Source organism: Cervus canadensis, chromosome 13 (assembly GCF_019320065.1).
Source record: "Cervus canadensis isolate Bull #8, Minnesota chromosome 13, ASM1932006v1, whole genome shotgun sequence".
NCBI lineage: Eukaryota > Metazoa > Chordata > Mammalia > Artiodactyla > Cervidae > Cervus > Cervus canadensis.
In genome coordinates this window covers 48,584,551-48,612,020 of record NC_057398.1, presented here as the reverse complement: position 1 = coordinate 48,612,020, position 27,470 = coordinate 48,584,551, and the positions used below count along the sequence as shown (strand labels likewise).

The window sequence follows — 27,470 nt, the reverse complement described above, 5'->3', positions numbered from 1 at the left end:
TCTGAATTTTGCAGTAAGGAGTTTATGATCTGAGCCACAGTTAGCTAGCTCCCAGTCTTGTTTTTGCTGACACTATATAGCTTCTCCATCTTTGGCTGCAAATAACATGATCAGTCTGATTTCAGTATTGACCATCTGGTGATGTCTGTGTGTAGAGTTGTCTCTTGTGTTGTTCGAAGAGGGTGTTTGCTATGACCAGTGAGTTCTCTTGGCAAAACTCTGTTAGCCTTTGCCCTGCTTCATTTTGTACTCCAAGGCCAAACTTGCCTTTTAGTCCAGGTATCTCTTGATTTCCTGCTTTTGCATTCCAGTCCCCTGTGATATAAAGGACATCTTTTCTTCTTGTTAGTTCTAGGTGGTTTTGTAGGTCATAGTTTTCATCAAATTGAGGGAGAATTTGGCCGTTAGTTTTCCAGGTATTTCTGTCTTCTCCTTTTGGAGATTGAAAAGACCCTGATGCTGGGAGGGATTGGGGGCAGGAGGAGAAGGGGGCAACAGAGGATGAGATGGCTGGATGGCATCCCCGACTCAATGAACTTGAGTTTGAGTAAACTCCGGGAGTTGGTGATGGACAGGGAGGCCTGGCGTGCTGTGATTCATGGGGTCGCAAAGAGTTGGACACGACTTAGCGACTGAACTGAACTGAATACATGTATTAGGTCACTCAGCTTGTCTCATAGCTCACTGATGCTTTCTCCTTTCTTTCCTCACCCCAGTCTTTTTTTCTTACTGTGCTTCATTTTAGTGTCTACTATGGGTGTTTAAGTTACCTAATACTTTCTGTGTCTAATCTGTTAATCCCATCCAGTATATTTTCTCATTGCTAGAAATTTGATTTAGACTTTGGATATCTTCCATATCTTTCCTTAACGTGTTCATGCTTTCCTCTATCTTGTCGGATGTAGGGACTCTAGCTAGAATAACTAATCAATTTATGTTTCTTATCCAGTAATTCTAACTTCTGTGTGATTTCTAGGTCTGTTTCAGTTTGTTTTTTTTCCACTAAAGGGTCGTATTTTGCTGTTTCTTCGTATGTCTGCCATTTTTCAGTTGGATGCCAGACACTGTGAATTTTATTTTCCTGAGTACTGGATATTTTTGCAGATACTTATATATTCTTGAGCTTTGTTTGGGGATGCAGCTGAGTTTCTCGGAAACAGTTTTATTGTTTTGAGGCTTGCTTGTTTTAGACCAAAACAGCCTTTAAACAGGGCCTGATTTTTCTCCCCACCACTGAAGCAGTCAGGACCTTTCTGAGTACTCTGCTCAGTGCCCATGTGTTAGGTTCCCCCCCCCCCCCCCCCCCCCCGACTCTGGAGTTACACCTGGGCCTGTGAGCTTTTTGTGGATCATGTCCAGTGACTCATTCCTTGGTCTCTGGTACTTTCCTTATATGCTTATGCTAATCATATGAAGATTCAGGGGAACCCACTGCAGATCCCTGGAGTTCTTTGTGTGGCCCTTTGTACTACAGTTACTCTACCCTGTGACTTCTAGCCACCTTTGGAGCTCTCAACCCTGTTTCAATTCAAGTAGACCCTTGGGCCTTATTTGGGTTCCCTCTCATCTCTGTGTCCTGGATTCTCTCTATACATAGTAACATTGTTCAGTCCTAGAGGTCACCTTGTTTTTCTTCTCTGTGCTACCTATTGTCCTGTTTCTGAACAACTTGTTTTCATATATTTTCTTTCTTTTCTTTTAAGGTGGGAGAGTATATTGGGAATGGAAATGACAATTCTGTTCTTGAATATTATTATGACTGAGCCATTTCTTCTACATCATAATACTTGTTTTTTTTTTAATTAAAAAGAGTGTAACAGAAAATACATCCAGCCTGAGAAATGAACACTTATTATATTTCATTTTCAAAAATTTGATTACTGTGCACCTGTCAGATGAGTTTTAGAATCTGTGAAAGTCTTCTAAGAATTCTGTTAGGGTAATGTTGATTGAATTGCAGTGATCCTGGAACTTTCTTGCTTAATGGCCATGAACACTCCCCTGATTATACTTTGGGTAAAGCTACCCAAAGTGTTTGGAATTTTGAAGGTTTTAGCTCTAGAGAAATGATTTTGGTTTCAAGTTTAATAGGAAAAATGTATTCACTTCAGTTTACCATTATATTCTTTTAAATCAAGGCATTAAAAGGCCATCAGAGGTGAAATCCTCTTTCCTGCCTAAATTTGTGTAAAATTTCCTTTGGTGCTAAAATGTTTAGAAGAGGGATACAATCATTTCTGAAAACATAATGCTTTCAGCATCTAAAACTTGAGCCTAGGTTGTCATGTAAATATAAGATGTTAATATAAGAGGCTGATGAATGGACAGTACTTTTCACTGACTATATGTTATAGTAATAATAGTTTAATTGAGTTTGGTTATACTTTGGATCTGTTTTGGATAAAAAAAATTCCATGTTTAATGACTGGGAAATCTCAAACATAACTTTTTTTTAGTTTTTTGAGTTAATGCTAACAAATATGTTTTTTGAGGTAGTTGATTAGAGTTTTGTTTAGAAGATAGCATTTATAGCCTGAATAGAAAATTGTAGCTAATGTTTTATTAACTTTCTGAGTAACCTTTTCAAATCTGTTTTTTCTTTTCACATAAATTGGTAGTGGGACTAAGTACTTGCCAATTATAGAATGACCAGAAAGAACAGGAAACTGGAGATCAAAAGACCAATAAATAGTCTAGTCTTTGACAAAGACTGAATCACTGGAATTCAGAAATTTATTTATTTGTAAAATGAGTGGGTTTTATTAACAGTTTGTACTGCATGGTAAAGGGTGGAAAAATAAATCACTTATTATGGAGTTAGTCAATATTCTTTGCCCCCTTTAGTGAAACTAGTAGGGTTAAATAAAGTAAGTAAGATCGGATCTGTCCCCTAAAGAACTTTCTAGTTGGGGATACAAAGAGTCAGTTACAGAGTGTGATATAAGTGCCATCCCTGATAGGGAACATACCAGGTTCATCAGGAACAAACAGAATTGTAACTTAACCTGGACAAGGAAAGTTTTCTGTTTTTTTTTGAAGAATCATTGTTTTAACTAAGTCCTCAAAGTTTCTGGTAGTGATGGAATCATTAACCCAGAGAAGAAACAGAGTAGAAACAAATCTGTGGAGAGGAGGGAGAAAGATTGTTTCATTTTGGAAATGTTGACTCTGAGGTGTCATGGTAGCAGCCACATAGGGAATGGTTAGTCATGTCTGTCACTTTGGAAGGAATGTGGTGTTGCTGTCTTAGAATATTTGAAGCCTGGATTTCTTTCTTCTGATGATCTGATGATGAGATAGAGGATATAGCATGGCATTTTCTTTTTCTTTTTTTAAGAAGGGTGATTTCATTTCTAGTGTCTAGAAATAATATCTAATTTAAGAAAATTTCCATTTTAAACATTTTATTAATTTTTATTTGTCTCTGCTCAGTCTTAGGATGGCACTCGGGATCTTTGGTTGTGGCATGTGGGATGTAGTTCCCAGACCAGGAATCTTTAACCTGGGCCCTCTGCACTGGGAGCTCGGGGTCTCTCTGCCACTGGACCACCAGGGAAGTCCCAACATGGCATTTTCTTGATTGTTAAGTGAATATTAGTTTGATTGGCACCTTCTTCCCATCTTAGGTTATATAAATATCTCCTGTATTTTCAGAGCTTTATTTTTATTTTAGATTTGTTTTTTTAATTCTTTAATTATTGATTTTATAAAAATCAAAGACATTAAAAAAAATTGAAGCCATATCAAAACGTAAAGAGAGGAACACATCACCCCAAAGTAAGTAGTGCTAATATGTTGTATTTCAGACATCGCTATAGCCAATACCAATAGAAGATTTCATAGAGATTAGTTTTATGAAATGAAATAGACTGTAAATGTCACTTTTTAGAAAGATTTCACATACAGAATAGTTTTATGAAATGAATAAAATTAAAATAATGTTATTTTTTAGAAAATTAATTTTATAAGAAAAACTGAAAGGACAGGAATTTAGTAATTCCTGTGTTTAGTAATTTATGATAATTTCTTTAACGCATCAGTCATTTCTTTCTAAAGGTGATAGTTTTTGGTTTGGTTTGATTTTTAAGAAACATCTTTTAAGCATGCTCAGTTTCTCAGCTGTGTGTCTCTGCGACCTGTCAGTCTCTTTGTGTGTCTCTGAGTTGTGACTCTTTGTGACCTCATGGACTCTAGCCTTCCAGGCTCCTCTGTCCATGGGATTATCCAAGCAAGAATCCTGGAGTGGGTCACCATTTCTTCCAGGAGATCTTTCCAGTGAGGGATTGAACCTACATCTCCTGCATTAGCGGGTGGATTCTTTACCACTGAGCCACCTGGGAATCCGTATCTTTTAATGATGTTTGTTAACTATTGTTTTGACATAGGTTCAGTCAGGTAGTATTGATTTTATTTTCTGAGAATGGCCTGGGCTGAGGGTTAGAGTTGTGTGTAGTCCCTGCTGGGGAACCTTGTACCTCGTAAAATGACTTGTACCTGGTTGATATCATTCACCTGGTAGGGACTCTCCTTTGGACATTAATGCCTTTCTCCCAAGAAAGTAGCACAGTGCCCTGGAAAATGGCACTCTAACAAGGTCCAGGGCTTTCCTGATTGTTCGTTGGTAGGGAATTTGCCCGCAGTGCAGGAGACCCCCGTTCTATTCCTGGGTTGGGAAGATCTGCTGGAGAGGAGATAGGAGGTCCAGTGTTACATAGTATGTAATGAGAGGCTTTTTAATCTGGTGTTTTCCTCGGGTTATCTATATTCACCCTTTTAATTTACTTCTTTCCAAACTGAAGAGTATTCAAATTCTATGGATTTTTTTCTGTATTATTTCATTCTGTACACATACACATGTACTTTTATTCATTTTGTAGCTATTAGAGGAGTGTTTAGTAGTATGTGTGTGGATGACTTGTTTTGCTCTACCAATGTGTAGCTTCTTTGCTGAAAATGAGTAGCAGATTGTCCCAGTAACTTTAATTGAATAATCCAGACTTCTGCTCTGGTTTGAAATATCCAGATATTGTCTAAATTTTTGTGGTTCTGTGTCTAAATTACTTGTTTCAGTGACCTATTTGTGCATCACTAGCATATTACAGTTATTACAGTTCATCTATTTACCAGGACTTTGACAAACCATTCTTTTTGTATCTTAGAAGTTGTGTTTGATCATTATTCTATCTGAAGCCTTGCTTTAGAATTCCCTTTAAGGAGGATCTGTTTGTGCAAAACTTAAGTTTTTGTCAAAAAATGTGTTCTCATATTTGTTTGGGGGGATCATTTCAGTGATATATAAATTATATGTTGACAACCATTTTTTGCTTAGAATTTTAAAGATATTCCAGACTTCTGATTTCTGCTGTTGTTGAAAAGTCACTTTTTATTTGATCTAGAATTTACTGCTCTTCCTGACTTCAGAAAATTTGTCTTTACAAATCTGGGAAACATCTTTTAGAATATTGTCTCTTCCTTGCTGTTAGTATTATATTTTGGGGGATTCTGAATAAACATATGTTAGATTTTTTCCCTCTGTATTGTCTATAACTTTTAAATACTCATCTCTGTCTCTTGTGCTGCATTTTTTTCTCTCTACAGCTTTTCTTATCTTTTGAGTGTGTTTTTGTTGACTATTAAGTAGGTACAAAATGATTAATTGTTAAAAAAAATATTTGTTGAGTGGGCACAAAAGAATATTTGTAAATAACAAAGAATCATGATACAAAGAATACCTGTGTGCTCACCACCACGGTTTAGAAAAAGAAAGTTAATTACTTGGTGTCCCTCACTGTTCCTCTCCATCCAGGCCCCTCTCTCCTCTCACTTTGTGTTTATGGTATCCTTTGTTTTATTCAGTTTTGCCAAATGAGTTTGTATTCTTAGGCAATATTTTGTTTAGTTTTGCAGTCTTTTAAACTTTATGTAGGGCTTCCCTAATAGCTCAGTTGTAAGTGTAATTCTGCATGTATTTTCTCTACTTTTAATATACTTTGATGTTGGTCCATATTGTTGCATTGTAGCTGCTACATTCTCACTGCTCCATTGAGGTTTTTTCCCCCCTTGAGTTCTAAATTTTACTTATTTCATTTTTCATTCCAGCAGTTCTTCCCCCATTCCCCAAATCTATTTGACCAATTTTCATTGTAATTTTTAGTTTATTCCTCATTAGCAAGCTAATAAACCCTTGGTTTCTTTAAACCTATTAAACATACTTATTTTTTATTCTCTTATTTCAGTATCTGAATGAAGTCTTTGATAGGTTAATTCTGCTTGTTACTGATCATGATATCCTTGTTTTGTTATTTTGACTGTAAGTTCATTTTCTTCGAAACTTCATCTTTGAGAACTCTTGAGATTCTAGAAAATATTTGGTAGTTTCTGTGGGTTGCTTGGAGCATTACCAACCTGAGACTACTTTATATGATATTTTTAACCTGAGTATTTTCTGGTATCATGCCTTGAATTCTGGGTACTAATTTGTATGAAGGGAATTTTTCTTTTTCGTGTGTAGAAACTTTAGGTTGTGGTCAAAATGAACTGCTCCTTTTCCTGCACAGAGAGTGTTTCTATCACTCACCTATTTGCTGATACAGCCCTATGGAGTTTAATGGGGTTGGGGTGGGGTGGGGGGAGGCCCTTAGCTTCCACTGGCTTTGTTAGCCCTAGGGTTTTTTTCCTTTGGACCTCAGGATGCTCAAAACAAGATTAGGGTCACCAGGACTGTATTTAGTAGCTAACCTTCAAGATCCAAGCCAGCTTTTATATCTTGCAAAATTCATACTGTTTCTACATTTGGATTTGCCAGTAATCATTCAGAAAGATATTTTTATAGTTCAGCCATCATTTTTTCTTGTTTACAGTGGGAAAGTCATTTAGGACTTTCTAGTCTTCTATATACTGGAAAGGAAAGAATTTTTTTTTTTCTATCCAGTTAAAGACATATACCACACTCAGTTCCTGAGGTGAGTTTGGCATTTTTCCTGGACTTTCTCCTCTTTTACTGTGATGGTAACTTTTCTAAAACAGTATCATTTTTTTCCTGTTTTGTGTGTGAAGTGCTTTTTGAGAGTGAATGTAGCAATGCAATTAATTGCATTGAACCCAGTCTTCAAAGAATCTGTGTAGGATTCATGTATATCCTTTGGACATCTGGTTTAATGAATCTTTACTCTCCTCAGGCTGTTTGGGAAATACTTTCTTAGAGAATATCCCAGACCTAGAAGCACATAATATGTATTTCATAATCAGATTTTAGTTTCAGTTTATTTACTTTTGTATGGTTATCTTTTTCTTTTCTCCTTCTGGTTAGAGATAATGAAATGTCTTATGGTACAAATATATCATAATAACCTTACTTTAAAAATTATTTGCAGTGGAAGTATGCGAGACCTAACGGCACAGGTGACTAGTGGTCTTCTGCAGTTCCCAGAAGTGACTATCCAAGCCCTTGGAGAAGACGAAATAACATTAGAATCTGTGCTTCGTGGAAAGTTTGCTGCAGGTAAAATAATGTTGCTGAAAATGTACTTATTTGATTTGTAAGATTAATAATAATAAACATATACTGTGATTCCTTTAATGTGGAAGAAAAAAAAGCAGAACCCACTTAGAGTGGTCTTATATGTAAGTATATTACATCTACAACTGCATATGTAATAATTTCTACCTACTTGAGCACATTTTCATTGAATATCCTGGGATATTATAGTTCATTTTTCTTTATTACAATACCATATATTTTATACCTTTTCGTATTGAGTATCTGCATTTAAAAAGTAGAAATAATACGTGGCTGGTTTTTCTTTATAATTAGGCAGTGGTGATGAGTTTAGATTAGTACCGAGTAATCGTATGGGTAGAGAAACCTGACTGTGGTGCCCTGTGTGTGCTGTAGCCCACCACGCTCCTCTGTCCTCTGTCCGTGGATTTTCCATGCCCTTCCCCAGGGTATTTTCTCACCCAGAGATGAACCTGCATCTCCTGCACTGATAGGTGGGTTCTTTACCACTGAGTCGCCTGGAGGCCTGTAGTGCCCTAGGTGATAAAATATATTCAGGAAGTCTTATTGCTTAATTCCATTAATCTGAACAATATCTTAATAATGATCATGTTTTAAACTATGTAACATAGCAGAAAATTATACCAAAGAAACCATTAAATTAGGGATTTCAGTCTAGTGAAATATATTGCAGAAGATTTCTCTAAAAATGAATTTGATAGCCACCCTTCCTAACAGAAAGACAGTATAGACATATAGATTAGTAATTTAGCTATTTATGGAGCTGTTCTCTTGACTATTAAAGGTAATAACACTACTTCTGTTCCCTGGTGGCTCAGACGGTAAAGCGTCTGCCTACAGTGCGGGAGATCTGGGTTCAATCCCTGGGTTAGGAAGATCTCCTGGAGAAGGAAATGGCAACCCACTCCAATATTCTTGCCTGGAAAATCCCATGGATAGAGGAACCTGGTAGGCTACAGTCCATGGGGTCGCAAAGAGTCAGACATGACTGAGTGACTTCACTTTCACTTTCTCTTGACTATTAAAGGTAGTAACACTACTTCTGTTACATACTAGGCACCATAACAACTTTTAATTGAGGGAGTACTAGGTTTTTCTAATTAGGCACTTTTCTTTGTAACTGAAAATCAAATAGGTTAAGAATTTGGTCCCAGTACACAGAAAGCAAGTTGTAAAAATGAGCTTTGAACCCATGTTTTCTGGGCCCCACTGTGCCATGCTATTTTTAAAAACTCTTAACTTCTATCAGCTATAGTCTAGTATATACAGCTACTTGTTTAGATACGTGGTTCAGTTCATTTCAGTGGCTCAGTTGTGTCCGACTCTTTGAGACCCCATGGACTTTAGCACGTCAGGCCTCAATTTAGTAGTAAAAGTTACATTGTTCATCTAACTGTTGAAGGAGAAATTCCAGGGTCTAGTTCTTGATTCTTCCGTGTTACTCACTTCCTGTATATTATTCATCAGCAAGCAAATCCTTTTAGTTTTGCCTCTCAGATGAATCTCTAGTCAATTCACTTTTGTTTATTCATGGCCACCAACCAAGCATAGGTTATCATCTCCCTACTGCTGCTTTGGCCCCAGCTTTTTGTCCATTTTCTGCTTAGCAGCTGGACCGACATTTAAAAACATAAATCAGATTGTCACTGCCCTGCTTAAAATCCAGTTACTTCACATTGCATGCAGAATAAAATCCAGATAAGACTAGTCAGGAGCCACAAAGGGATTCTGGTATTTCCTACTATTATACTAGTTATGTCTTGTCTCCTAGATTTTGAACTTTTCAGCAACAGAATCATGTGTTATATTTTTCTAACTCCTGTAACACGTAATTTAACTCTTAATGTATAATGTAGGAAAAATATGAGTTTGGGAGTTAAGGAGACTTGGGATCCACTTTTGGCTCTGGTATTCATAGCTCCATGGGTTTTGGGCAAGTTATTCATTCATACAGTTGTATGAAAGTTTAGTTGCTTTATTTCTGTATTGAAGTGTAACAAGGAGTAATGAGATAATGTATTTAAGCATATAGCACGGTACCTTTACTGGTTATTTTATTCTTATTGCAGTAGTAGTTCAATTTATTTTACTGTTTTGAGGACCACTGTGTTCTATAAATGCTTAGATTTCAATCTGAAGATAATGAGTTATAGATTATATATGTAACAGAGCTTACTGCTATTTAGTTTTGTTGTATACAGTATTAAAATAAGCAAAATTTTTAATTTCTTTTTTCTTTTAGGGAAAAATGGACTTGCTTGCTTGGCCTGTGGTCCACAACTTGAGGTAGTGAATTCTCTAACAGGAGAGCGGTTGTCTGCATATAGATTCAGTGGAGTAAATGAACAGCCTCCTATAGTCTTAGCTGTGAAAGAATTCTCTTGGCAGAAGAGAACTGGATTGTTAATTGGATTGGAAGAAGCAGAAGGGAGTGTTCTCTGTCTTTATGACCTTGGTTTATCAAGAGTGGTTAAAGCCGTTGTTCTTCCTGGACGGGTAGGTACTGCTTAAGATATATGGCATTCTGTTTTCAAAACTAAACCCCTGCTGGTTACATGGGTGTGTTCACTTTGTAAAAATTCATTGAACTGTATACATTTATTTTTAGATTACTTTTGGGAAGTTTGTTATTTTTCATTAAAATGTTTAAAGAGGTTAAAAATATTATCAAAGCAACATAACATTTAAAGTAAAACTTTAATTGGATAAAGAAGATATATGTATATATACATACATAGTGGAATATTTCTCAGCCATCAAAAAGAATGAAATAACGCCATTTGCAGCAACATGGGTGGACCTTGAGATTTTAATACTAAGCAGATTGTCAGAAAGAGAAAGATAAATACTGTATGTGAAATCTAAAATATACAAATCAACGTGTCTATGAGACAAAAACAGACTGACAGATGTAGAGAACAGATCTGTGGTTGCCAGAGGGGCTGAGGGGAGAGCAGAGGAGGGAAGGGTTGGGAGGTCGGGATTAGCACAGGCAAACTATTATTTATAGGATGGATAAACAACGAGGTACTGCTGTGTGGAACAAGAAACTATATTCAATATTCTGTGACAAACTGTAATAGAAAAGAATATATAGAAGGAATATATATGTGTATAACTGAGTCACTTTGCTGTACAGAAGAAATTGACACGCCATTGTCAGTCAACTATACTTAAGTAAAATTTAAATTATAGCTTATTTTTGGTTAGAAAATTACAAAGTAAAAATAATAACATGTAGTGTTCTAATCTTATATGACAGGTATCATCTAAGTCTTATTGTTAACTTCCAGTTTTATGAGGACACTGAAAATTTATAAAAATACTGTATTCATTACTATGACATGTTTTCCTTGCCTTTTTTATTTTTTCTCTTTTAATTTGAGTCTACAGCCTTAGAGTAATATGGGAAGTATGTCTTTATTACCATTTATGATTTGATTAATACATTTAAATAGTGGGTTTCTTTATATTCACATTTATTAATTCTAACATATGTATGCCTTCTATATGCCAGATATCTTATCTGGTAGTAGTTATAGAAATCGAGTTGTTTCTTCAGATTTATTACTCCTCTTTTTCCATGGTGAGAAAATGTATACACTCACAAATACACACAGTCAAAAATCATGGAAGAGTAGATGCCTGTGTGAAAGAAGTATGCACTTAGATACATACAAAAGTATATGTAGGTTTGTATGCATATATATATATATATGTAATGTATATAGTCTTAGACAGAATTTTTAAACTTAAAAGGGAGCTTAATGACAAAAGATAATGTTTTTATAGTGAAGAAACAGACCCAGTGGGCTAAAGTCTGAAATAATTTATAGCCTGATATCTTAAATGTACTTACCAGTGATAATGATTTTAAAGCCAGAATTATTTGGCAGTTTATTGAGTGCTTACTGTAAATCAAGCTATGTGCTAGATTTTACAAATAAGTAGATGAATTGAACTTGGTCCGTGCTGTCCGAAAAGGCTTGTAGTCTAGTAGGAGAAGACAGATTATAGGATTATAGTATGAATAAGTACTTTGATAACATTTTAGCACTCAGAACATGAAGAACACCTGGATGACTTCTACTCAAAAAGATTGGACATTTTAGGCTAAGAGACCCAGCATGTAAAAAGTCACAGTATATGGAACATTTGGGAAACTAGACTTATTTAGAATGGCAGGGAAGAGTAGAAGGAGGAAGTGGGAGCCAGAAATGGTGAGGATTGAGATTGTGAATGGCCTGTTGTGCAGTTAGAGGCCTCCTTCTAAAGTCTGTAGGTGAAATTTTTAATTTAAAGCAGAATTGTAGTGTAAAAAGCCCTTTGGTTGGGTAGTTCAGGTAAATAAGGATGATAAACTGAACTGAGGAAATGACATAAGAAATGAAGACTGTGGAACAGATTGCAAAGGTATATTCCAGAAGTGACATGGACAGACCTTGTTGAGTTTTAATTGGATGAGTGGCTGATAACAGATGAAATATAGGGGAAGGAAAAGATTGGGAGGGGAGCAATAGATATCTTCAAAAGGAGTTCAGTCAACTGACTTTTTTTTTTTTTTAAAAAACAAGGGCACAGTACCCCCTCTTAAATTTGCTTTTAACTGCCTTTAAAATTACTTAAGGTAGCATTATCAATAGCTTCATATGTATTATTTATATGTAGAATGCAGATTACTTATCCTTCACTGAAGGAATTACAGAAAACATACTTCAGTATTATAGACATTATTATTACCATAATTTAGAAAAGGAAGATAATCCATGAAATTATAGTTTTCAGAATTAGAAACACTAAAGAATGTTTTGTGTACTAATGAAATACTGAGAAAGCCAGTGTTTTGTCTGTAATATTAGGTTACAGCCTGAAACAAACTTTAACCTTACATTAACACGTAAACCACTGATAGCAAATTTTCTCTTTTCTTTCTAGGATGTTCATCAGTATTATAGTAGAAATCACCAAATACTTAATTATCAAGTATCGTACCAAATTAATTTCTGTGAATCAATAGGAAACAGAAGGAAAGCTAAGTGTAAACTAAAATATAGACTATTAGGTACAGACATTGAAAATTTGACTCATGAGATGAAAAGGGAAAATAGAACTCCATAGTGTAACTACAGTATGATTTTCTTTAAGTAATTTCAGTCCTTGTTAAATTCATCCATCCAATTAGTGTGAAAGCTTTGTGTGAAATCCATTATAATGTAGTCCTTTTAGAGGTTAGACCTCTTCAGGTTTTATGGCATAAAAAGGACTTAAAAAAAAAAAAACATAAACAGTAAATTTTTATGGAATGATTTATTTTTTAGTCTTCTTTGGAGAAGAGGCTATATATACTTTTACAGTAGCTGGTTTAGAGTTTTAAAGTAAGAAGCATCTAGGTTTGAATTTTAATGGCTTAATGACTGTGTGACTTGAATAACTCAGCTAAATTTTCTAAGCCTCAGAGTGTTTCATCTTTGAACGGGTGTAACTATATATAGTCCAGTATCAAAGGGTTATCGTGCATTAATTAGCATAATGTCTGGAATATGGTAAACTCTAGGTAAACATCAATTGTTGTTCCAACTGCATGTTATAATTCTTACATCTAAAGATTTCATAATGTTACTCAGATTCACAAGTATCAAATGCAGATTTGTGCTTCTCTATTGAAAATGTTAATATCTGTATAACTGGTAACCTGCTTTAACTTCAGAATTTGTTTCTTGTGTATTTGTGTTTTCTCACTTTGTTTGAGGAAAACAAATGATACATTCTGCTTTCTAGGTAACAGCTATTGAACCTATAATTAACCATGGAGGAGCCAGTGCAAGCACTCAGCATTTACACCCAAGTCTGCGATGGCTTTTTGGTGTGGCAGCTGTGGTAACTGATGTTGGACAGATCCTTCTTATTGATCTATGTTTGGATGACTTGTCATGCAGTCAGAATGAAGTAGAGGCATCAGGTAATTAATTAGTCATTCTTGGCTTAAAACCCAAAATTGAGCACCTGAATATTCTGATGCATTGGGTTGTTTTTTTTTTTTTTTTTTTTAATAATCAAAAAAAAAAAAAAAGAGTCAAAAACTTATTTATGTGTCTTTTTAAAAATTGTTTGCTTGTATTGTTTTATTGTTTTGGGCCCCGTGGATTTTTTTTGCGTGAGTTACTATGTTTTATTGATTAAGTGTTTATAGGCTAAAGTAGTTCTTGAAAGAGAGAGGGACATGTTCCCAGATATACAACTGAATAACGTCATTCAGATTATTAAGTAAATACCAGAAGAAGGGCGGAAAGGTATAAAATCTTGATCCTTATCAGACAATATAAAATTATCCAACTATGTAGGATCTAGCATACTGTTTATGTTCCTGTGGTGAGCCTAAGATAGAAATAAAGTAATTTGATAGAAAACAACAGTAATTTAAAAGTCTTCCCGCACAAAATAGCATCTTGAGATAGAACTAGAGCTTAATTAATTAATAAGTAAAGAGAGGGCGTTGACTCAGTGGTAGAGGATCCGCCTGCCAGTGCTAGAGACCGGGCTTCTATCTCTGACCCCACAGGATCCCACCTGCTGAGGAGCAGCTAAGCTCACGTGCCTCAGCTACTGAGCCTGCGCTCTAGAGCCTGGGAGCCGCAGCTGCTGAAGCCTTCTGGGCCTGGAACCAGTGCTCTGAGGCAAGAGAAGCTGCCCACACTGAGAAGCCAGCACATCCAACCAGAGTGGCCAGTGCTCACCACTAGAAAAAAGCCCACCCAGCAGTGAAGATGCAGCACAGCCAAAACTGAATAAATAAATAAAATTTTTTATAGACTATAGAGAGAGTTTCCCCTTTTAGTACTGTTGTGCTTCGTCGCTCAGTCATGTCCGACTCTTGGAACCCCCTGGACTGTAGCCCGCCAGGCTCCTCTGTCCTTGGAATTCTCCAGGCAAGAAGACTGGAGTGGGTTGCTATTTCCTACTCCAGGGGATCTTTCCAACCCAGGAATCGAACCCGGATCTTCTGCATTGCAGGCAGACTCTTAACTGATTGAGCTAGAGGGAAGCCCCTTTTTTTTTTTTTCAGTACTATGGGTGTATTTATAAATCTACTGTTCAGTAGTAGTTTGTTTTTGTGATTTATGTTACTCTTGATTGGTTTATGTAGGGAGCTAACCTAAAAACTTTTAAAAATGTGTGTATTATCTATAAAGTTTTAGGAAAGGACTATTTAACCTTGAGGACCTTCTTGATTTTTAAAATAGTCCTGTAATATTAGTGCAGATCTTTTTATTTTTGGATCAGCTAAGAAACAGGTACAAATAATCAACATTTTGTCCCAATATATAAGAATGAGTATAACTATTAAGCACTGTTGGTATGTAATAAAACTGATTAAAACTACAATATTTTGGTAAAAATTATGTTTGACAAGAAATTGAAGAACCAGATTATCTGATCAAAATTTAGATCTGCAAAATATTATGTGGAAGAGTTTGATTTGGTAGAAATAATGGCCCCAAAAAGGCACTTAAGGGAAAAAAGTTGTCATAGTGATGGAAACTACACCTTGAGATTTGATATGTATTGAGGTCTGATTGATCTTAATAAAATTTTAGGTACAGTTTAAATGAAAAGAATCAATTAGTAAGAATGGCAGTAACTAAAAATGAATTTGTGGACTATTAGAAATGATTTAGCTACTCTTTGTAAAAAATTGATGAAAGAATTAAATAGTCTTAATGGAGTTTTGCTCCAGAGTGTGTTTGGTGCATGATATCATTATAGTTGTAAGGCTAATTAAAATACCTGTATTCATAATTAAAACTCATCAGATCGAAATAGTAGAGTTGAAAACACGTTTTATTTCAGTAGTCAGTAGTTCCTTTCCACACAAGAATAATTTTATAGTGAAATTTTATAATTTATAGTGAATTTTTTCTCAATTATGAGAATTAGGAAACTGGTGAATTTTATAGCATACAAAAAGTTGAGTTTTGGGGTTTAAGCAAAATGTATATTTTTGTTTACATAAATAATTTATGATTACAATTATTTAGACTTCACTAAAACACACACAACATAGAAAATGAAGTTCCTAACATTTATCATACTATAAGTACTGTTAACAGTGTTTCTTAAACATTCCAAACTTAACAGTGTTTCTTATACATTCTTTACACACATCACTACATAAAGAGTCTGCTTTATTTTCTTGAATAACTTTACAGTATTCCATTGAATGGATTAGTTATTTTGGCAAAGTTTAATCACTTGCTATTTTCTGAGGAGAAAAATCAGAAGCAGAATGGATTGGGGGGGTACTCATACAACTATAATGTGATAGGATTTTTTCCTCTTCATTAACAGCATTGAGGGAATATACCCTTGCACAACAGTTAGAGCAGTAAATGAGCCTGAATTTTTTTTATGTAAACATTTGGGACATTCTCAAGTAGAATAATAAAAGAATTCCCACAAACCTGTTACCTAAATTCAAGTTAGTTCATATGGTAAATTCAAAATTTACCATATGTGCATCTGTTCTAGTTCCCTGTCCTCCCTTCTTTCTTTTAGTCTATTAATTTAAAGCAAATAATGATTATTTTACTACTAATCATGATGCCATTTACCACTGTTAAAAGCATTAATGATTACTTGGTATAGTGTTAATTACTAGTCCATAATGAAATTGCTGTGATTTTCTCTGAAGCATCTTTTTGTATTTGAATTGTTTGAACCAGTATCCAAACACATTACATTTGACAGTTTGCATCTCATGTCTGTTTAAATGTAGAGCAGTTCTCCCTCTATCCTCTCCTTATTCATTTATTTATTTTTAGTTCCACTGTGTTGCTGAAGATATTATTTTGGAATGATCTATGTATCTTCACATGGTGTCATTTACATTTTATATTTTCTGTAAATGTAAGTTAGCTCAGATTAGATTCAGATTTAACATTTGACAGGTATCTTTCAAAAGTGCTGACTATTTCATAATGTTTCACATCAGGAGGCACATGGTGTCTTGTTTTATATTTAGTGATCAGTGGGTTTAGGTGATGACAGCGTGATCCATCAACCTTTGTACCAGTGGTTCTCAACTGGGGGTGATTTTTTTGCTATTATTTTTTATTGTTGTTCTTAAAAGTGTCCTGTTTTTGCTAATGAAGTCACCTTCATGGAATCTGACACATCACCTCAGAGTTTGATAGCTTCCTAGATTTCTGGCACAAGATATACCAGGCTCATCTTATATACTTTCTGTTTCTGACTTGGAACCAGCCATTCTCTGAGGGGAATATTTAGGTTGTTACTCCTAAATTTGAGTAAAGAAACCATCAGCTTTATTTATGATTGTTAAAGGAAATTAATTCTTATTTACTTACTTGTTTTTGGCTGTGCTGGGTCTTTGTTGCTGGGCACAGGCTCTCTCTAGTTGCGGTGAGGCAGGGGCTGTTCCCTAGTTGCGATGCACAGGCTTCTCGGCAGCGGCTTCTCTTGTTGCCGAGCATGGACTGACTCTAGGGCTCTCAGGCTTCAGTAACTGTGGTCCCCAGGCTCTAGAGCACAGGCTCAGTAGTTGTGGCGCATGGGCTTAGTTAGTTACCCCACAGCGTGAGGGAATCTTCCCAGATCAGGGATTGAACCCGTTTCTCTCTCCTGCATTGGAACTCGGATTCTTTACCACTGAGCCACCAGGGAAACCCCAAGAAAATTAATTCTGTTAAAATGGGCAACATTTGATATGTACTGTGAGATTTTAAAAATAATACACAATTAAATGTGTTTTGAAAATTATAACATTTAAAATAAAGGTGGCTGGTTCATGTAGTCAGTATGCTTTGTTATCACTAATCTTGTTTTAATTGACCCCAGTAGTTTTCAGCTGCTGATTGAATAATGGGTGACATACTTGGTTTTATGCTATTTATAATTTGTTAATCTTACTTGTCCTATTTATTTTTTAGACCTTGAAGTTGTAACTGGTATCCCAGCTGAAGTACCGCACATCAGAGAAAATGTGATGCGAGAAGGACGCCATCTGTGTTTTCAGTTAGTCAGCCCATCAGGAACAGCCGTTTCAGCCCTTAGTTACATAAGCCGGACAAATCAGCTTGCTGTAGGTTTTTCTGATGGCTATCTAGCACTTTGGAACATGAAAAGCATGAAAAGAGAGTAAGGACAACTTTTTAATTATTTGATTTATTAGTAATTTCTTTCTGAATATACTCAATTACTAATATTTAAAGATTGGCATAAACAGGAAAAGATAGGGTAGACTAAGGATTGAATGACTACATAAGTTTCCATTGCATGAAATAATGACTTAGTATAAAAAGGAGTGACTTAGCACATCAATTTAAGTTGAGTCAATGTATTTAAAAGGAATTTTGATGAATTTTCTACCAGTCTAGTGGTTTGGACTCTACACTTTAACTGCCGTAGCACGGATTCAATCCCTGGTCAGGGAACCAAGATCCTGCAAGCCGCACGGCACAGCAAAAAAGAAAAAAAAAAAAAAACCTCAAAATCTGGCATTTTAGTCATTGTGGAGTTCAGTTTGCTAGTAAACTATGACTCTACCAAGATATCTGGTATGAATTCTTTCAGAAGTACTTTTCTGCATAACCATAATAATAATAGTAGTTCTCAGTTGACAGAAAAAAAGACTTTTCAAGAAAATGGCAAAATACTGTGTTTAAAATTTTTATGCTGTCAAAAACTTCCCCCAAATATAATTGTATTGATACTTTTTAATTGAATATTAAAATTGCTGAGGAATCCATTTTATTAATTTACCTTAATTTATTGAATTATTGAATTACCTCCATTTATTAAGGGAGGTAAGGCACTATAGGTTTTAAATCATATCTCTGTTGAATTAAATAGATACCTATTTGTCCTTTAAGCTGTCAATTTAATATTTCTTCTTTTTTCTTCCAAGTAATATCGGAATATTTTCTTGAGTAACTTGTCTTTCAAATGAGTCAACAAAATAGTCACCTTTCCAAACTTTCTGCTCAGTTTGTCTCACCAGCAGATTGGTGCCTACTTGGCAGTGTTTGTTTGATTATAAATGTTTGCCAAGTTTGAAGTGAAGGAGAAAGAGAGAGATGGAAAATAACAATGTATATATACCAGGTCTTTTTTTTTTTTTTTTTTAAAGTAAACATTGACTGTCCTTGCACTTCCTCACGCTCAATTTTTCTGCACAGCGCCAGTGATGAAGTGACAGTGTTGTTGCCTAGTAGCTCCCTATGGGAATTCCATCTTCACTGTCTTTGTTTATACCCTTTTATCAGGTCTTGTCTTTGAATTGTTCACAGAGGAATGCCTGGAGAACCTGTCTTCTAGAGGATTTTCTTGAGCACTGTCTTCTCTTCACTAATTATGCTTTTTCGAGGGATTTGTGAGAACTCTTCAGATTCTAACTCATTCTGTTGTAGTAATGGGGAAACTGAAGCAGCTGAAGTGGAGTGTTGTGGTGGTATTTCATCTCTTTCTAGAGTACCTGCTTATTGGGGAACAGTATGTAGTGGCATACATTTATATGACTGGGAGGAATAGTTCGTGCTTTAGTGATTCTAACCCTTCCCAGTTCTACCTGGGAAATGGGGTGCCATGCTCATTTTCTTGATGTCTTGTACCCTGTGTGTTTTTGAAGATAAGATGATTGTAAGAGCAGTAGTTGTTCTAACCCAAATTCTTACACATGAGGCATCTTCTTCCTTTTTCATGAAATTGTAACTTAGAAGTATGAAGTGTACTGATTTTTGTGCCTGTTATAGATACTACACACAGTTGGAAGGTGGAAGAGTTCCTGTATATGCTGTCACTTTTCAAGAACCTGAAAATGATCCTCGTAATTGCTGTTACCTCTGGGCTGTTCAGTCTACACAAGATAGGTAAATGTGATATATGTGGTTTTTAATAATATTTGTCAAGAATGGCATGGCAGTTAATTTCTTTTGCAAAACTTTATGCTATATTGCCTCTTTTTAATGAGAGCCACATAATTCAGTGAATTAGTAAGTGGCAGTTGAAATGACTATAAAAGGTAAATAATTGTTCCTATATGTTTGAGTGAGTCTGAGGTATCAGTAAGAAGAAATTGCGCTTGCTTGACTTGTTTAGATGTAATATATATTTCAGAGAGTAAGCTGGTAACACATGAGTAGGCAACTTCTCATTCCTCAGACAGTTGTTATGGCCTTCTGTGTTCTCTCATAAGAACATTTTTCCTCTTTTATAATCTCATTCCTTTTTTTTCTTTATTGTATATGCCTCTCGTTTTTATGTATCCCTACTTTGTTCTCTGGTTCTTCTATTGTACTTGTCGTTTGCAGTATATTCCTAAGGTTAATTTGGTTAGTTTTTCCTTCTCTTTCACAAGCTTTAATTTTATCTCAGTGTAGCTTTTGAGAAATCTTTCCTTTCAGTTTAATTTCCAGCTGGTTAAGCTCATTCATTTCCAGTGCTGGAACAGTGTAAGTATTGATTTTCTCTTATTTTTCTTTGATGTTTAGTGCTTTGTTTGGTGTTATCAATACCTTCTCTTCCCAAGGCTGTTCTACTTTAAATTCTAGATACCTGAATTGTGGTCAACTTAGGTTTTTGTGTTAGCTTCCCTCACTTTGAGGTTTTGTCTTAAGCTTTAGTACATCAGTGAAGGAACAATTAATTGATTTGTCACTTCTGTCAATCCTGGAGGAAAATCGAAATAAAAATATAGAGACAGCTATTGGAATAGTCCTCACTAGGTCCATATTTCCATCCAAATGTGATGTGGGCTGGCAGCAGCTTGAATAATGTGCCTTGTGAAGACTCCATATGGTGAATAAGAAAGGACATTTATCTCAACAATTTTTGTATCCCATTTATTTTTTCTTCCAATACTGTCTAACTAAAACACACCTATTGAAGAAAGGGAGAAAGAATAAATTTTGAGTAGAGTTATAGTCTCAGTCATGTAAGGTGTCACCTATAGTACACAAACAACATAAGCTTAAGTTAATTAGAATCAATAAAAATTAAATCAGCTATTATTTCAAAGGACTACATTTTGTGAAAACAACCAAGTAAAACTAAATTCTTTATAGTAACCTCAGTTTTGTCACATGCACTCAATATTTTATGCAAATTAAACTTATTTGAGCAATAAGAGGTGCTTAATGCATTAATAATGGTATTTAGTATTTCTCCTCAGCTAATTTTTGTTTCTTTCAGTGAAGGGGATGTTTTGAGTTTACATCTGCTTCAGCTGGCCTTTGGTGACAGGAAGTGTTTGGCGTCAGGACAAATCTTATATGAGGTAAATGGTGATATGGGTTGATAGTATCAGTTTTGTTTGTTTGCCTATTTTAAGTCTTTGTTTTAAGATACTGAGATATTACAATGTTTTCTTCTACTCAAGTTAATACTGTATTCATAATATAATGTAAAAAGTATTAGATTTAGGGATCAGGACACTGGTATTTTACCAAGGTGGCAAGCTTAAAATCTTCAGGTGTAATTTTTCTCCAGAATGAGGAGATTAGACAGGACTCAAGCTTACGGCCTAGTTGGTAGCCAGGAGAAAGAACCCCGCTTCGTTGCTCTCACACAACAAGCAGCGAGCCACGGGTAGGCCTTATAGTCCGGACGCTTACAGTGGTAAGAGAGGATAATACATCCAGCATTTTAAATGACTATTTCTGGCTGAATTCTTGAGGAAGTAGTGAAGTGCTGCTAATAACCAAATAACCATATTTGGTTAGCTGTCACAATACTTTCTCTAGAACAGGCGTTTTAACCTCGTATTTGAGGGTGTGTGGTTGGGTTTTAGGGAATTGATGAAGCCCTTCAATTTTGTGTGGTATTTTTATGATCACGGTGTCCATGTTGTCCCTGAACCCCCCTCTTCCAACTCTCCAGTTCCACATCTGTGGATTCAGTCAATCTTGGATCAGAAATATGGGGGGGCGGGGGGGGGGGAATTCCAGAAGGTTCCAGAACACAAAACTTGAATTTGCTGTGCCACAGCAACTATTTATATGGCATTCACATTGTATTAGGTATTAAAAAGTGATCTAGAAATGATTCAAAGTATATAGTAGGATGTGCGTAGGTTATATGCAAGTATTACACCATTTTATGTAAGAGACTTGAGCATCCACAGATCTTGATATTGGAAGAAGGTCCTGGAACCAGTTCTTCGTGGAGAACAAGGGAGAATTATGCATCTTCTAGAGAAAATTTCGTAGCTCTTGTTAAATTCTTGCAGGGAGCAATGAATAAAAATTTAAGAACTAGAGCAAGAACTTCAGTGAAAACGTAGAAGTAGGTTTGCTGGTTTAGAGAATATATGTATTTGTAATTTCATTGCTTAGGTCCAGTGTATACGCCAACCAGTAATGCATGAAGGTGCCTGTGTTTGATAACAACTTTAGAAGATTTATTGGTAATTATTTTTGAGAAAAAAAATTAGCCTTTTTATTTGTGTTTTATCCCATGTGCAAATTTTAGAGCCTTCTTCAATAATTTGTTCTCTTCAGTCTTTTAACTTTTTTGTTTTCTTTATATTGTGTGGAAATTCTTGAACATTTAATTTTAGAATAACTTTTTCTTAGAATCCTATTAAGATACAGATTGGTGTACATTTTATATTTCAGGGGTTGGAGTACTGTGAAGAAAGATACACACTGGACCTCACAGGTGGCATGTTTCCTTTGAGGGGGCAGACTGGTAATACCAAACTTCTGGGATGCCAGAGTATAGAGAAATTTCGATCTCATGGTGACAGGGAGGAAAGCATGAATGAAGGTTGGTTTAAAGCAGTTTTATTATATATTATGTGAATGCTTGATTTAAGATTTGTCTTGATTTAAGATATATGACAGGTATTGGTTTCTAGAGTTTGTACTCCTGGCAATTAAGAAGTTGGAATACTAATTGTGGGATTTATTTAGGACTGTGTGAGATCCGAGATATTTCTTGTTCTCCAGATTGTGTTGTGTGGAACTCAAGAATTGAATAGATGAAGGAAATGAGCAACCTCTTTATTTTGACCCGGCTCTCAAAACACACACACACAAAAAGGTCTCTAGTTGTGACTGGTATGAGTAGTCTCTGAATAATGTTTACTTCTGTATTTTTTGAGACATATACAGCAAACATGCTTTTGTTGTCTTGGATTTTTTGTTTCCTCTAGTGTCATCCCTTCTTCCTGGTAAATATCATGACAGAATGAAAATGGCATAGATTTTAGAATGCAAAATGGATTCAAATCCTAGCTCTGTCACTTGTTGTAACCTTTCACAAATTATTTAACATTTGTGACTAAGCCTTTGTTTCCTTATCTGTGAGTGGAATAATATATTTATACCTTCTGCAAAGGGTGGTGGTTAAGAATTGAGTGGGATAACATGATAGATTTATTCAGTTCTGGGAGTGCTTAGTGGGGGCCCTGGTTTAGCTTGTTCGTATTGGGATTTATTCTCATGTATAGCTTATTCATCCCAGAGATTTCCTTTCTCCTGGTCCCCATTTTTCATATCCAACTAAACATATCAAAACGGAATTTATGGAACTCAGTCTCTTACTCCCCACTCATATCTTTTTTATATTTCCTATTAGTTATGTCTTGGATTTTTATTTTCCTTTCTCCTATTGGTCTCTCATCTTTGTTCCTATCTTTCCATTCCACATACCATTTGGGTACCTGTCTCTCTCCCCTACCACCACCTGCCTTAGCATATAGCTGGATCAATCCTTCTCAGCTAGAAGTCTTCTACAGAATTAAGCCCTAAAGTGCAAAGGCATCCATTTTAAGTATTAATATTCTCTGGGCTTCCCAGGTGACTCAGAGGTAAAGAATCCTCCTGCCAAAACAGGAGATCTGGGTTCAATTCCTGGGTTGGGACGATCCCCTGGAGGAGGAAATGGCAACTCACTCCAGTATTCTTGCCTGGGAAATCCCATGGACAGAGGAGCCTGGCCGGCTACAGTCCACGTGGTTGGAAGAGTCAGACATGACTGAGCTTGCACACGTGTGTGTGCACACACACACACATAGTCTCTCATACTAGCAATGATTTATTTGTGGGAGAACTTTCATTCAAATCATTTTCTATGATTTCTCCTTACAGCATCTTGAAGTTGCCAAACTGTTAACTGAAGCCAAGCCAAAGTTACTCTTTTTCTGATGAATACATTTTAATAAGGTCTTGAAATAGAAAAACAGTCAAGACAGAAGTGAATGAATCTCTTGTTACAGAATAAATGATAGAAATGTGTTTTAACAAATCAGATATGAGTTAAACCTCTTAATTTATGGGAAAATCTTCCTAATTTTATTTGTTGTATTTATTTTGATATTATTTATTCTATTTTTAAAAATTATCTCTTCTTTTAGCTCTGTCTCCTGACACCAGTGTTTCAGTCTTTACCTGGCAGGTGAATATATATGGACAGGGAAAGCCTTCTGTATATTTGGGGCTTTTCGACATAAATCGTTGGTACCATGCACAAATGCCAGATTCATTAAGGTATGATGTCTCTATCTCTGTCTATATATGTATGTATTTATATTTATAGGAATTTTTATGTGTAGTAGTTTATTGACTTAATCATTGTATAAAATTTCTTTTAGATCAGGAGAATATCTGCATAATTGCTCTTATTTCGCATTGTGGTCACTGGATGCTGTTGTAAGTAGGACTTCTCCACATTACATCTTGGATATATTAGTACATGAGAGAAGTTTAAGTCGAGGAGTTCCTCCCTCATATCCACCTCCTGAGCAGTTTTTTAACCCAAGTACTTATAATTTTGGTACGTATTTATTTAACATTACTTTTTGAGAAAAATAATATGTAAGAGTATGTATATTTGTGCTGTGTGTAGTGTATTATCATTCATTTCTCTTTATTATTAACATGTATGGATAAGTTACGACGTTAACTTGATATATGTACACAAGAAATTTAATGATTATATGTTTTATAGAAAAATTATCAGCATTTGAATTTGCTGTAAAACATTAACTGTTTCATATTAAGTGAAGTTGTGATAAGGTTTGGTGTCTTGTTAGGATTGAAATACATGGACAAATTATTTTAAAATTTATTGTATGTAGTAATACCATGCCTTGCCTAGTAATCTGTTCTTAGGATAAATTTTGTTGTACTAATACCATCCCAAATATAACATGTAAGTGGATTTTTAAAATCTTTTTTTCTTTTTTTTTCTAGATGCCACTTGTTTGTTAAACTCAGGAGTTGTTCATGTAACATGTACTGGCTTTCAGAAGGAGGTGAGTAAGAAATAACAATTTGGACAGAGTATTTCTTCCTGAGCTGAAGTCAGATCATGGATTTAAACTTTAGTGTTACTTATATAAACTACTCTTTGATCTTAAAAGTTAGCTTCTGCTGGGTATATGAGATAACAGCTAGTAGCATCAGTTACTGATGGCAACCTTCTAGGAAGAGGTATTAGGGTGTTTATAGCAGCTTTATATGGATGTTAGTTCCTGAACCCCAAGCAAAAGTCAGTCAGTACCTTACTTTCATCCACCCTCTTAATTCTCTTCCTTCTTAAAAAGCTTATGGGTAAATGAAGTAATGCAAAGAAGGTACCTAGCACAGTGGCACAGTGACCGGCTCAGGGTGGATGAAGACTCTATATTGAAAATACTTTTCAGGAAAACATGAAGTGGCATATCCTTAAAGTGGTAATCAGCTAGATATGGGTGAATGTCATATTTATACTTCATATCAGATCTCTTTCGCATTAGACCAAGAAGAATAAACTGCAAGTTTTTTCTTTTGTGTGTATTAAGTTTGTTAAGATCTGTTACCAAATCTGTCAGCTTTATAGAAGATAACAGGGTTACCTTCTATATAAGCAATTTAAAATACCATTATCGGGAGTAGCATCTGTGACTGACAGACACTGGTTACCTCTCTTCCTTGCAAGAAGTGCAGAAATGTGGTCTTCCACAGTTTTCAGTCACTGCCTTTTAGTTTTCTTCATGTTGTTAAGTGTAAAGTAGGGTAATGGGCTTATTAGTTATTCTTAAATTTGATTGCTTGAATTAATTATTGACTGATATCTTATTAATCAATCTGTTATAGACTTTGACTTTTTTAAAGAAATCAGGACCATCTCTCAATGAAGTCATTCCTGATGGTTATAATCGATGTCTTGTGGCTGGCCTTCTCTCACCAAGACTTATTGATATTCAACCTTCCAGTTTAAGTCAGGTGAGAGATTTTTAACTCTTGTTTCTTTTGGATCATGTCATTAGCTTTCTATCACAACAAAAATCTATTACATAATTTCTTAAAAAGTAAGTTAAGTAATGTAATTCCACCTTTGCGTGTCAGTAGCTGTGGTTCTTGGATTTGGCTTAAAATCCCCCAGGATCCCATAGGTATAACTTGACACCAGGTCTGTGGACTAGTGAAAAAAAGCTGACTTAAAACTCAGCATTCAAAAAACAAAGATCATGGCATCTGGTCCCATCACTATGTAGCAAATAGATAGGGAAACAATGAAAACAGTGAGCCTTTATTTCCTTGGGCTCCAAAATCACTGCAGATGGTGACTGCAGCCATTAATTTAAAAGACTCTCGCTCCTTGGAAGAAAAGCTGTGACCAGCCTAGACAGCATATTAAAAAGCAAAGACATTATTTTACTGACAAAGGTCCATCTAGTCAAAGCTATGGTTTTCCAGTAGTCATGTATGGATGTGAGAGTTGTACTATAAAGAAAGCTGAGCACCGAAGAATTGATGCTTTTGAACTGTAGTACTGAAAAAGACTCTTGAGAGTCCCTTGGACAGCAAGGAGATCCAACCAGTCCATCCTAAAGGAAATCAGTCCTGAATATTCATTAGAAGAACTGATGCTGAAGCTGAAGCTCCAATACTTTGGCCACCTGATGGGAAGAACTGGGTCATTTGAAAAGACCCTGATGCTGGGAAGGGTTGAAGGTGGCAGGAGAAGGGGACGACAGAGGATGAGATGGTTGGATGGCATCACCGACTCAACGGACATGAGTTTGCGTAAACACCGGGAGGTGGTGATGGACAGGGAAGCCTAGTGTGCTGAGTCCATGGGGTCACAAAGAGCTGGACACGACTGAGCGAGACTGAACTGAACTATAGGCTAGGACACATCATGGATGCACCAGGCATGTCATGAGTAGAGGTCATAGTTGTTTTAATAAGCCCTTGGTGTGATTTCTGATGGTTTGAGAACCACTGCTTTATAAAAACTGCTCTTATGAAAGCCTATTAGTGAAGATTCCAGGTTTCTGCAAAACACAAGACAGTTACAGGAGTCAGACTTAGTCACCGGAAGCCAGGCTTAATTTCCCAATAGATGCATAAATAAAAATATTATAAAATCCACACAGTTTTTAGAGTCACAATACATTTTACCAGTCAGGAGACATTTTTAAACAGTGTTGTCTGATGACAACTTATAATTCACATTTTAACTTCTTGGTATTTGCTGGAAGTAAACAAACCCCAGGTTGTTTTTCCTTGAGAAAGAGAAAATGTCTTAATAACTCTTTCCCCTCAAATAATATTTGAATTAAGTTATTTAAATAATTGCAGAATGTAGCGTAATGAATTGTTAGGGAAGGAACCTTTTAAATATCAGATGAATTGTGAATATTGCTGCTGACGATTTACACCTGCAGTTGGAATTAATACCTAATGTCATGAAAATAAGAGAAATAGTCAATCTATTATCAGGATTTTTTTTTCCTTTCTCCCCTCCTCCCTTTTGTACTACTGTACTGAGCAAATATTGACCATGTCGTCATGTTCAGTCAGCCCTCAGTACCCATGAGGGTTTGGTTCCTGGATGCCCATAGATACCAAAATTGAAGGATGCTCAATTAACTTATATAATAAGGCGTGGTATTTGCATATAACCTGTTCACACCTACCTATGTACTTTAAATCATCCCTAAAGT

The 27,470-nt window shown here is 35.6% G+C and overlaps 1 protein-coding gene across 3 annotated transcripts in view; it reads left to right on the top strand.

Annotated features, from left to right (window-relative positions):
* The window catches only part of AHCTF1 (AT-hook containing transcription factor 1), an 83,782-nt gene that overhangs the window by 7,683 nt on the left and 48,629 nt on the right, over positions 1-27,470 (top strand). For all 3 annotated transcript variants that reach the window (XM_043484544.1, XM_043484543.1, XM_043484542.1), the window contains exons 2-12: positions 7,374-7,501; positions 9,762-10,015; positions 13,298-13,478; positions 17,467-17,674; positions 19,288-19,404; positions 20,726-20,810; positions 22,150-22,300; positions 23,892-24,024; positions 24,129-24,310; positions 24,730-24,791; positions 25,615-25,743. In XM_043484544.1, the coding sequence (XP_043340479.1) occupies positions 7,381-7,501; positions 9,762-10,015; positions 13,298-13,478; positions 17,467-17,674; positions 19,288-19,404; positions 20,726-20,810; positions 22,150-22,300; positions 23,892-24,024; positions 24,129-24,310; positions 24,730-24,791; positions 25,615-25,743 (1,623 nt within the window). In that variant the 5' untranslated portion in view covers positions 7,374-7,380. The remainder of the gene's footprint in view (positions 1-7,373; positions 7,502-9,761; positions 10,016-13,297; positions 13,479-17,466; positions 17,675-19,287; positions 19,405-20,725; positions 20,811-22,149; positions 22,301-23,891; positions 24,025-24,128; positions 24,311-24,729; positions 24,792-25,614; positions 25,744-27,470) is intronic.